This window comes from Staurois parvus, unplaced genomic scaffold, assembly GCF_062004578.1.
Source record: "Staurois parvus isolate SC_StPar_1 unplaced genomic scaffold, SC_StPar_1.0 ptg000530l, whole genome shotgun sequence".
NCBI classification, from domain to species: Eukaryota; Metazoa; Chordata; class Amphibia; order Anura; family Ranidae; genus Staurois; species Staurois parvus.
The window spans coordinates 1,169,678-1,182,624 of record NW_028318326.1 but is presented as its reverse complement, the minus strand read 5'-3'; the positions used below and the strand labels follow the sequence as shown (position 1 = coordinate 1,182,624).

General features: G+C 41.5%; 1 protein-coding gene and 1 long non-coding RNA gene across 4 annotated transcripts in view; one reads left to right on the top strand and one right to left on the bottom strand.

The window, feature by feature from the left end:
* LOC149451568 (uncharacterized) overlaps positions 1-12,947 on the top strand; it is a 292,180-nt gene that overhangs the window by 250,370 nt on the left and 28,863 nt on the right. The window lies entirely within an intron of this gene.
* Positions 11,544-12,947, bottom strand: part of SESTD1 (SEC14 and spectrin domain containing 1) — a 187,768-nt gene continuing 186,364 nt past the window's right edge. For all 3 annotated transcript variants that reach the window (XM_089690385.1, XM_089690386.1, XM_089690387.1), the window contains exon 18: positions 11,544-12,323. In XM_089690385.1, coding sequence (XP_089546511.1) covers positions 12,194-12,323 — 130 coding nt within the window. In that variant the 3' untranslated portion in view covers positions 11,544-12,193. The remainder of the gene's footprint in view (positions 12,324-12,947) is intronic.

Here is a 12,947-nt window from a genome sequence, read left to right as displayed (position 1 = left end):
CAGCGGCTGTGAAAGTTCTGGACGGCCTGGGTTAGAGTCGCCAGATGCTGGCATATATCCTCTAGGGACACCGGTTCTCTTCCTGGCTCTGTCATGGCCGCAAGGTACTGTTATGATCCGCCAGGTGGTGCTGCTGGCTGCCCACTTGACAGACCTACCCAAAGCGTGGAGTCTAAGTCCCGGTCTGTGCTTTCACTAGGGCCCCTGATGGTGGGGATGGACTTGAAACAGACCAGGACCAGGTCACCACCTCTGAGCAGGCCCACCAGTGGCAGGGGGAACCTCTGGGGATGTATTGGTACCGGAAGAGCCAGATGTGAGGAGGACGGCAGGGCCCAGCAGGATAGATTGCGAGCAGTGGTCCTGTGGGAGAGGCGTGGTACAGAATCGGCAGGCGGAGAATCGTCAGGTCACTCGCAGGGTCAGCAGGAGAAGTCAGTCCGTAGATAGGTTTAACAAGCCGGGGGTCAGGATGGGAGAGAGTAGAGTAGTCAGGACAATCCGGGTCAAAATGCAGGAGAGAGTAGAGTAGTGAGGGTCAATCAGGATCAAAAACACAGGTACAGGATTCAGGAACTCAGAAGACCTTGCGGCAATCAGTGACAGTGCAGGGCATCTTTAAATATCGCGCCCTGCACTGTCATTGGCCGCCCAGGACGCGCCCCCGGGCTCTCATTGGCCGCCCGAGGCGTGCACCCGGCTCCCACTGCGCATGCGCGGCGTCCTGTCATCCTCGGCTCGCCGGGACCTAGTGCTTGTATCCCGGCTTGAGCTGTTGCCAGCGCGCATGCGCCGGCCGACAGGACTCCACGATCCCTGACAATGTGCTAGAAAACATGTCCAAAATAAGTCTTGATTAGCCAGGGTGTGCCCATCAGCATGCCCAGAAACGGTTCCACAGCCTCAGATACAGAAAGTACATTACACCACTCATTTCTAAATGTCCCACCCCAAATCCAGCTCGGCTCTAAGTTACCGAGTGGCACATCTTCGGCATAAATAGTATAAAAAGTATATAATTAAACATTGGTAGTAACCGGTGCAAAATGGGCAAATGCTGCATTATGCAGCTCTCGAAGACCAGCCAGAGCAAGATAAGAAATATGCCCAAGAAGAGTTCCATGTCCTCGGCTGGTGAAGGTGCATCTGCACGATCTGTCCTACACAATGTTCCTGCAGGCGCACCACTGTTCTGCGGACTTCCTGGCTGCATAATTCCTGTAGATACTCCTGGCCAGTTAAAGGATTTCAGGACCCCACACTTCTCCATGCGCTGACTGGCAGAAGCAGACAAAATCCCCGGTCTCCTCCATGGGCCATAATCGGTGAGCAGAAGGCTAGCCCATAGTCCCTCCTGGTGGAGTCTGTCACAATGAGTAATAAAATCCCTTTTTGTTTCATCTAATAGTGACTGGTGCCCATCTGTCTACATGTCTCACAATACCTATGTGATCTACCCCTGAGGTAAATGTCAGCCCTCCCTGTCTCTGGGGGCTAAATCTCTGTACAGTGAGCCCCTCTTGGATTTCTATTGATGTGTGTAGTCTACAATTCTCTCAGGTACACCTATATAAAACCCTACATAAATATTGGTTTGCCAGAAAAGAAAAAAAAAGTATTGGGCCTGAGTTTATAATAGCATGGCATTCTGTATAATCATATTCATTTGTTTTGGCCCTCAAAATAACAGTTTTTTATTCTCTTGTTGTTTTCAGTACTTATACATTAGAGCCGTCTATGGGTCACAAGTGGTCAAGTCATAAAAAGCCTTGCATTTTAAATGTGTTTTTCTATTCCAAGCGTTTCATGCTAAAATTAAAGAAGATTGTAAATAGGAAATCTGAGGAATTCATTTAATCCCTTAGTTCTTATTAAAGCTTAAACATGAATTAAAGTGCAATTTCAAATATGATATGTGGGAGCCAGTGTTATTAAAGGAAATATTGTGACTCATGAAATGTGCTTTACATATGCAAAGTAAGAACAAATAATTTCTTGTGATAACAGTGATAGAGCTAAACTTTTTCCACTTAAAGCTGAAAGACACAAATGAATGCAGCAAAGTAATTGTGAATACGACCATTGATGTATTTTTTAAATCCAAGCAGTGTTGGTACCCAAATTCCATCTGGTATTAGTTTATTGCTGTCCCTGTACAGCAGAGCCGAAGTGTGAGAGGAAGAAGCAGTACAAGCAGCCAATCAGTTCATGTGATGACAAGAACCATGCCTATAGGAGGAGAAAGAAGAGTGAGGGCTCATCACTGTGCTGCTTTTCCTTTCCAGGGGTAGGCTGAGAGTGGTACATGACAATCTGGGATTAGAGGACAAAGGTTAAATAATTATAGCTGTCATTTAACTAAAAAAATTCAGGACATCTAGTGGTGGAAGTATTGCAGATAACAGCGCTGGATTAGCCCTGTTTGTATTAATCTTTGGGCATGAAAAGAAAAAACTGAACTTCATTTTGTATGAATGTTCATTTTACAAGGAGTCCTCTTGAGTGGACTGCATGCATTTGAGACTTTAACTGAAGCCGTGACTCAGATGATATTTGCTCCACTATCCTATAGGCCTTTCTATCATGCTCTGCATTTGAGCAGTAGAAAACATAAAGACATTAAATCAGTAGTGAAGTCTCCTGGAAAAATCGTCCCTCTGCAGGTTTAACCACTTGCCTACCTGGCTAATTCTAATTTTTCTGTGATCTGTGTACAAATCTGCATTTTTTGTTGGAAAATTATATATATATATATATATATATATATATATATGAGGAGCTGTATTATTTTATATAATAATTAATTATATATATATAAGGCAACCGTGCTGTAGCTGAATGACGGCTACAGCCTGGTTGTCCAGTTCTGGGAGGGTGTCATATGACGTCCTCCCAGAATACGCTCTCCTGTGTGCCCCCAGCAGCGTGCACCCAGCGATCTCCGTGATGTGGTAAAAGGCAAATCACAGCGGCCTTTTACCACATGATCAGCTGTGTCCAATGACACAGCAGATCGCCGGGTAAAGGTAGTTGCCGGTTATCGGCTGTCACAGCGTGAGGAAAGTACTGCCAAAGCCAGCAATTGTCAGAAAACAGATTGGCACTGATGATCAGTGCCCAGCAGTGCCACCCACAAGTGCAAAGCAGTGCCACACACCTGTGACCATCAGTGGCTAGCAGTGCCACCCACCTGTGCCCATCAATGCCCCCCAACAGTGCCACCCATCAGTGCTGCCCATCAGTACCACTCATCAGTGCCCAGCAGTGCCACCAGCCAGTGCCACCCATCAGTACTGCCTATTAGTGCCCATCATTGCTGCATATCAGTGCCGCCTCATCAATGCACATCAGTGAAGGAGAAAAATTACCTATTTGCAAAATTTTATAATAGAAACATAGAAAAACTTTTTTTTTCAAATTTTTTGCTCTTTTTTGTTTATAGCGCAAAAAATAAAACACCCAGTGGCGATTAAATACCACCAAAAGAAAGCTCTATGTGTGTGAAAAAAAAATTATAAAAATGTCATATGGATACAATATTGCATGACCGTGCATTTGTCATTGAAAGTGCGACAGTGCTGAAAGCTGAAAATTGGCCTGGGCAGGAAGGGGCTATAAGTGCCCGGTAGGCAAGTGGTTAAACAAAGGCCCTAGCCTAGAGACTTAAATAGTGGGTGTTGCAATTTTTATCTCACACGATATTTGCTCAGTGGTTTTTCAAATGCAAATTTTTTGGAAAATACACTTTAATGAATTTTAGTGACCGCAAACACAATATAATATCCAATTTTTGGTAAAATATAAAGGATAATGTTATGCCGAGTAAATAGATACAGAACATGTCATGCTTTAAAACTGCACACGCCCCTGGAACAGTGACACATTATGGTGGAGCTTCAGTCAAAATATAAAACAATAAAAGTCAGTAGCTACAAAAAAAACTGTAATTGCTGACTTTTAAAAAAACAAACTCACTTGTTCCTCAATCCAGCGGTGTCCTCACTGCAGCCCATTTCACCGGCCGTCCTCTCTCCTCGGCACCAGCATCTTAAGTGTGGGCACTCAGCCATGACAGCTTGCGGCATCACAGCCAGGTGCCCTGCTGCTCATGCACAGTCCTGTAGTCTTCTGGGACCGGTCATGTGTCTCAGAAGACTACGGGGAGGAAGGAGAGGAGGGCAACTTCTACTTCTGATCGCCTAGGAAAGCGCAGTGGAAGTGGGTACCTGTCAAAATCAGGTACCCACTTCCCAAAGGTGCCAATCCTTAACGGGGAGCGGGGGACAGGGCCTTAAAGCAGAACTTCTTTTTGGTGGCGCTCCGCTTTAAATTATCCATAGGCGACACTTTAAAAGCCTTTACAGGTTATCAGTTCAGAGTCACACAGGAGCTCTGATGCTAGAATTATTGCTCTCACTCTGACGTTTGTGGTGATTCCTCACGTGTGGTGCGATCGCCAGTTACATTTGTATGCAGGAATGATGCCTGCATTTGCCTCTGCATATGAGCACAGGGGGGGATGAGCAGGTCTTAAAAAAAGTAATACAGAGGCTGTATAGCTGCTAGGATTACTATTACAGTGAAGGGAATTGCCCCATGTAAAAAAAATGATGCCAGGATCATGGTTGTAGCCTGGATCATGACCCCGGTATAACCATCTCAATACCAGGACATATATATGTACGTACGGCCATATTGAGGCGATTAAGTCATAACGTACTAGTATGCACCACATACTAGTAAATTACAAATGACTTGCCTACACAGAGAGCCCTCCAATGCTGTGCTGTAAAGTTTTTGAAATTTGGACTTTACTAGCACTCACATAATGGAACTTACCTGCACAAAATTATGTTTTTGTTAGAAAAACTGCAAATTGCATTCTAAAAATATATAATTGATTTACAATCAAAAAATTACTGCAGCTATATTATTTTCAATAATAGTTCCAGTAATAGTATAAATTGTAGCTGAATATAACCAGTGATGCATGATGTCCAATTTGCCCCAGAGGATTTCCTCCTATAGAAGGAATGGCAATATATTACTAAGCTGCTCAGCCTGCCAGCCATCTTGGTTTTGAGAAATTTATGTTGTACTTACAATGGCTGACCAATGGGTGGCAGAGTATGGGATAACTCAATAGCGTCCAATGTACAGGGCGATATGCAACTATACAATAAGAACCTATGCACATACAAGAAAACAGCTTTTAAATAGCTGTCCACTGTAATGACCACTATGCATGAAAGGGTTAAAGGTGAGTGTTGCAGCAAAGACTATTTTATTCAAACGGAGATGTGAGACTGTTTTACGGGATCCTGTGGTGTACACAAGGTTGCTTCATGATGCCTGGGAACTCTATTGTCTAATACACCTTGCTAAATAAAACAGTAGTCTTGTGAACCTTCCATGGCCTCCCTAAGTAGCAGAGATTACTCAGCTAATATGGAAAGTTCTGCAGAACAGAACCAGTAGTATAACTGATGACAGCTGCCTAATCCTTCAAGAGCTGGAGAATTTTGTTTTTGCGGACTGTTGCAATACGTCTTACACACGTCAAGAACAGCGCCATTCTAAGGAGGACTGAAGACAACTGCTGACCCTACTTTTTATTAGTTCCTAGATGTTTTATTTTTAATATATCTGTCCATCCCCAAGTTATTCCCAGGCTACGTTTTCTCAGTAAGAGTTAATTAGCTCGAGTTGAATACTCCCTACTGTTTGGTATTCTTTAAACCGTAAATAAAACAAAAACAGAATGTCCAATTTCCTACCCCAGAGGCTAAACATGCACTTTTGACCAATGCAGACATGCAGGTTTTTAGGATGGTCTATTAAAAATTGTGTGGCAGTGGAACCGTGCATGCATGGGCAGCTACCATCTGTAGGTCTGTGGGCAGCTTTAATCTGGCCTTGTCTGATGTTTGTCCAGGCAATCAAACCACAGCAGCATGATAAAATAAATGAGTCCCTCTAATCTCACATCTAAAATGTCCCCAGTACTGTATGTGCATTGGATTCTAGATAATTGCTGCTGTATATAGGATTCTATTTTTCAGGTACATGGATCCTATTAAGACTACTGATTCATAATCAAGCATGCACTCAAAATCTATAAAATAATAATACATGATACATTGCTTATGATGGTGGTGATAAGGACCTGCCTTCAAACACAGCATAGGCTGTAATTTGTGGGACCAGTGGTGTGATGTAACACTTGGGCACTCACCTAAGACTAAGCTCTGACTGGTTGAATTTTAGCACCAAAATTGAACACTGTAAAGTGGATACATTTCAAACTGTTTGTACAGTAATGGTCATAGATATAGGGTGACCCAAACTTACCTGTCCACGATGCTGGACCATATAGAGTCCAGGCTTCACCCAACATGGTGGGAATACTCCCAAAGGGGCCTTCTGGGACTGGGTTCCTTAGAGAAGGACCATGGCCCTGGACCTTTATAGCCCCTGCAGCTTACAACATACATAATGTTGAGCCCCATGCAGGATCCAGTGCCTGAAGCAACAGTACAGGCTGTTCCCATGGTGTGGGGTTTGGGTACAGCTACCAAGGTTTTCTGAGGCTGTGCCAATCTGGATGCACTACTTCTATTGAGGTGTTAGAAGACAGTGGAGGAGTTGATTGAATATTTCGAAGATAAAATAATAAACTAGTTAAGCTAGGAGTGCTTTTTCCATAAGGGAGAAGAGGTCCATCACCTTAGTACACTAGCAAAAAACTGAGGACTCACAGAATGGATAGGGTCGTAGGAAAGGTGCCCAAGGGGCGTGTCTTCAAAAGCTTGCTAGTGTCCAATCGCCTGAATATACAAGCCTATAACCCAGGGTTTATGAATACTCAACCTGTGTGCTGTACTGTACAATTATATTGGGATTTTATTTTGTTTTTTACATTTTTCCTTACACATGATTGGTTCTTTGCAAAGTGAATTTTCATAACAATTACCAAGTGAAGGGAAAATTCCCTTGCAAAGTAAACAACCAATTTGCCTTTAGTAAATCAACCCCAAAGTGCATTGTGTACTGGTGCATTTTTCTGCATGTTACAGAAATAACTTGAAATGTGCCAACAGTGCATTTTTCATTAATTTGGAAAGGCTCACAATGGTCCATATTAGCATACTACCAAATTCAAGAAAACCTGTATTGAGAGAATATGGAAGCTATCATTATGGAAACATTTTCTGAAAATGCTAGTTGTATCATTGTTGTGTGAATCCAAATGCTTCAATGCTTTGAGCCACTGAGCTGGAGAATGTACTGTATATACATCAGGAATCCAGATTCACTAGCTGCATGCTTGTTTTCAGTCAGTGACTCAAAACACTGAAACCAGAAACAGCCATGTAACTAGCATATTTATAATTTGACAATAGCATCCTCTGTATATGTTTTCAGACAGGTTTTTTTTTTACATTTTGTTTGGTAATAGTTGTTCTGTAACCCATTTCCTCAAATTTCTAAAGTACTTTAAAATAAAAGCAAAGGTTGGACCAGTTGCTATGGTCTGCATCACAGATTTTCTGTATATTTGTGGTTTGAAAATCATCTCAGCAACTTAAGATAAGGTCCATTGTCACACGAGTGTCAACAACTGACCGGTGACAGTATCAATAAAAGTATCCTTGCGTTCTCCCATGGTGTCTTTTCTCACTGGCTCAATCAATCTGTAGCTGCTGATGAGCAAGGCTCTGCTGTGTTTTGACCAATGAAGGGGCAACTTCCATTAGGGAAGGTGTCAGGTGCAGGAAGGTAATTCTGCCACTGGCAACATGCCAGCAGGAGCATGCATGTGATATGGTAGAGGCATCGCCTAATCTGTTGAAAAACTAGAAGAGGCAAAAAGAATTCTCAAGGTTATAGATAACCTATGGAATACCCCTGATGAGTTCATGGGGTAATAATAACAAGGAGTAACAATAACAATATAGGAGCTGCAGTGATCAAAATAATATACAACAGATTGGGTATGTATTCTTATTTATCACCATAAAAGAAAGCAGGACACTTTCATACACAGATATACTAGTAATAAATGTATCTATGGTAGAGGCATGGCATAATCTGCATAAACATGTTGAAAAACTAGATGAGGCAAAAAGAATTCTCAAGGTTATAGATAATCTATGGAATACCCCTGATGAGTTCATGGGGTAATAATAACAAGGAGTTACAATAACAATATAGGAGCTGCAGTGATCAAAATAATATACAACAGATTGGGTATGTATTCTTATTTATCACCATAAAAGAAAGCAGGACACTTGCATACACATATATACTAGTAATAAATGTAACCATGCTTAAAAGGTACTTGGTTGAACAATTACTTTTAAAAAGGGGTGCCTACTGTGAAGGGAACCTGTATAGAGACGTGCATTTCCATTTCTGAAAATTATTGTTGTCTGGCTGTCATATTGATCTAGTGATTTTATCATGCCTGTGTCACTGACTTGGATCAACTATGAAGGTCAGAAGCTGTGTGTTCTTTAAATCATGCTTGCTCTGGGTCCCTGGCTGAAGGTACCGGATTAGCACAACAGCTTGCAGCAAGCATTTTCAGATGAAAAGGTCAGCAATGGCGTCCTTCATATCTTCTTACTACAGGTTTACTTTAGAAATAGAAAATTAGAAAAAAAATTGCAAAATTTTGCAAGAAATTGGAAAAAAAAATGCTACATGACAGTGAAAGCTGTTCTAAGTCTACCAGAGCCCCCTAGTGGAAGTGAAATGACATGGATGCCAGTATTTTAGTTGTCGGGTATACATAGGATCTAGTGCCCAATAGAACCTCCTGCATTAGAAGATTACCCTCCTTTTGCCATTTTTTTTCACTTGCATTGTTTGTAAATAGAGTACTTAGATTTGGGACTGTGTGTCAACAAAACCATAGTTTTGGAAATATCACGTATTTGTATTTTATGGAGAATTAAGCCCCTTCAGTGTCAAAATCACAAAATTACATAATCAGTTGGAGCAGATTATTTGTAGCTAATATTGCTGGTCTATCAGTGATAGTTTATCACAATAAAAGAGTTGCGTTCCTTTTATCCACTGTTATGCATTAAGCATTAGGTTTTGTAATTTTCTTTTATTCGTAGTTTTCTTGTAATGATTATAGAGAATGCAAGGGATTGCAGTGCCATCTCTGTAATTTGGTAGCTATTATGAATTGCTTTGTGTAATGTATAACAATCAATATTTTACAGTGTGCATTTCAAAGAGGTCGATAGACAAATTGGAAATGTAAAGTGGATTTGCACGATTTAAGAGTCTCAGATAATTAAGACTACTATATACAGGGGCCGCATACAGACGGTAGACCCATGGACACAAGAAGACTAATTATGGGCCTTGTTAACAGAGAGGGCCTGCTCAGATACACAGCAGGTGACATCTGAGAGTCTGATTCATCAGATAAATAGGGGGCTGCAATGACTTTTCTGCTATTAATTTGTGAAATGCATCCAGACATACAATTGTCTGTAAATTCCATCTTGATAAAGGTTTTATATCAGTATATTGAAGTTGTTACACCCCCCCCCCCACTAGAATAAAACACTACCACTGATCTGTCAGAGTTAGGCTCCATGTACACTGCAGCTGATAAACGCACATTTAGGAGCTTTTCTGCTTTTTTTCCAACTCTCCCTAATGTTTTCCTATGTCCATGTACACATAGTCGTTTACAGTCATTTTTTTGAACGCACCAAACTTGCATTCAGAAGTAGATTTTATCAGCGTTTCAAACGCCAAACGCTTGTAAACGCATCTGCATGTAAAAACCGTATTTGTGGCCTAGGTAGAATGCCAGAAAAATGCAGGAAATGGTTATGTGGCACCGGATGGCGACAGCTGAACAGTGATTGGTACTGTCGCGATCGGACTGATGCGCTGGTATTGGAAATTCAATCCCTGACTTGGTGATTCAAACTGTTCCTGGTCCAATCAGCTTTGGGCATTCCAGTACTCAGAGTGTCCTGTGGGCTGGTACAGGAACACCCCCCAGAGTCAATTGGCCAAGAACTAATGTCCCGCCTACATCCATATTCCCATAAATTGAGGACCCTGGGATATGGACGTTGTGATTAATATGGAGCTAGTTCGATCGACTAACGGATTACAAACTTTTTCTGACTTGCTCCAGTCTCAGGATAAATCTTGGTAAAAGTTTTATTTTTGTTTTTTATTCCCTTTTATTTTATAGTGAATAGTCAATTGTGTGTCTACTTGTATTTTCTGTAACTACATATTTTATGCACTGCACACTTTGGGATATTAAATCATAAAATTATTAAGTGACTTCTGGATATTTAAGCATGGGCTCATATCTCCGGAGAGATTGTATTGTATTTTAGTATCTTTAAATGCTCGGTCACGTTCATTGCCTTTGTATGCAATTGCACTGTGTGTTGGCAGATTGTAAAGGTAGCAGATCTGCCAGACGGAGATCTGTGTGTGTGTGGTGTCCCAACAGACCGTTCTGCGGATAAACTGTTGGGTGGTGGCAAGCTACCTTTTGTGGTGTGTCTGGTGTGTGTGTGTAGACAGTGGAAGAGTGATTAACACCGGGGTTCTAGCTTGTAGGATAGCTGGAGGAACCCTAGAAGGGTGTGTGATTGCTGGGCTGCTCCTCAACCCTAATTAGTGCACCAGATTGTATGTAAGATTTGTATCTGCCAGTGTGTGGTCGGCCGGCTGGATTGGAGTCTCCCTCCAGTGGTGGCCAAGAGGTAGTGCAGGCTGTGAAAGTATATCTCGGCTGGTCTTATATACTTATATATATTCAAAGTTAAGTCCCCCTTATTCCCTCTTACCACAAGTCACGGCCGCACGTGCGCGCCTCGGTTAGCTAGTCGCTGTGGGCGGGTGCGTGTGAGGTGAACCGTGACAAGGCTAAACAAACGTTTTTTAACCTATGTTTTCCAGCAGTCAGTTTCCATCGTTCAGCAGTGTCCCATGTACATTGAGCCTTAGAATGTGCTGCAAACAAAGTCATCTCAATATGGGTACAGCACTCTGCTCCGATCCACATGGCAAAACCTTTTACAGGGAAAAATCCACAAACAATTCTTATGCGAAAAGACACTGTAGCAACATACTACAATTACAACAGTCAAAATAAATCTGTGTCTACCCTTACAAGTATAAGGGCCCCAGATTGGAGTTGAATGCTTATTTTTGCTGTACCTTATTTTGCTTTCCACTATGAATATAAGGCTGTTTTGGGCCACAACATCGTGTGCATGTGAGCAGCCTATACATGATGGTATTTGCAGTGCACCAAGTCTTTTCTCTCTCTAGTCTAATAAAGGGATCTGTAACATTTTAACTTCAGTATCTTATAGGTGTTACCGGCGCCAAATTTTATTATGAAAGAATCATATTTATGGGTATTAGCATCACACACAGTTGTTGTTTAACCCAGACACTGACAATAAGGCTGTGATCTTCCAATTACAAACCAAAAATATCTGAAAGTGTGACAAATACATTTCAATAAAGCAAGAAAAATGTCCAACCTTAAAAAGATGGTTTATTCAGCACAAACAGCTTTAAATACATTGTCCCATACAAGTAAGAAAACATTTGATTCATGAACATGATATATCAAAGGATTCATGGACAAGTCGTATAATGGCACGATAAAAAATGAAATGTCTTTAGATATTAAGACAGAAGAAGTACGCTACATCCTAAGAACAACCCACGTCCTACAAAGACTACGTTATCCACTCAGGGACAGCACTTTTCATATACGTCTCCTTCGCCTTCTAATGATCATGGAGAATCCTTCATTTTAGGTAGCACCATTGAAAAGCATTTGCCAGCTGCTTACCTAGAAATAGAACTACCAAATAAGGTAAAGCTTTTAACCCGTCTGCTTCCAGAGGGCTTTAGAATATTATTATCCAGCCACGCATTTCGGGCCCTTTTAAAGGGCCTAAAGGTAGTGTCGAGTGCAGCACTACACTGTGTAATATACTTGATGATTTCACAGCACAGTATATAAGTAAGGCTTTATAGAAGTGTTACAATACGCAGAGCAATGTTTCGGGATGAGAAGATGCTGCTTCATGGGATGATTGTGAAATGCATTTCAATGTATGACCACATGCTGAGTTACAAACTGTAGCTTATGGGAGAAATCACAGTCCGGTCTCTCTTAACTCTCTCTTATGGAGACATCAGGTTCTAGCAGTTGCTGTTTTTTTAGGCAGACCATCTTGATTCTCTCCCTGATGTGTTCTGCTGAGGAGGCCATGTCACTTGGACTTCCAAAATATTGTTCACTTCTGCAAAAAACAAAATGCATTTTTTTAAATCTCTAAACTCTAAACTTGAAGTTATATTCACCAATTAGAAGTATTTAATAGCAGCAGGACATTTCACATAGAATATATAATACACACCGCCAAAAAAAATGATTTTCTTGGTTTTGGATAGTAGGGAAAGGTTTTAATTTCCATTGGGTTTTTATAGATGTCGGAGTTTCATGGGGGAAGATTTCCTTCACATTTTTTTTAATCATTATATGGGGGGGGGACACAGCATTAGTTTTACTTATTTTGTAATAGACTAGTGAATTGTTTGTTTTTGGCATCGGGAACTCAGTGCAATGATATTCGGTCAGGTTTTAATTTATGTTTGCATCTCTGTGGAGGAGATATCTCTCACCTCCTGTCCAAGAGACACTGCAGCCTACCGCTGCTCTCACTCCTCCAGGCCATTAGGTGGCTAGAATATCTCTGCAGCTCGAAAGGGACACACTAGTTATATTGGGGCTCTAGGGGAGGTATCGGAGGTAATGTTGGGGCCCTCGGGCAAGTGTTGGATGCTAAGGATTTGGAAGGCAGTGAATGTAAAGGTAAAAGAAAATATTGTCCATGCTACCGATTTATAAAGAAAAGAAAACAAAA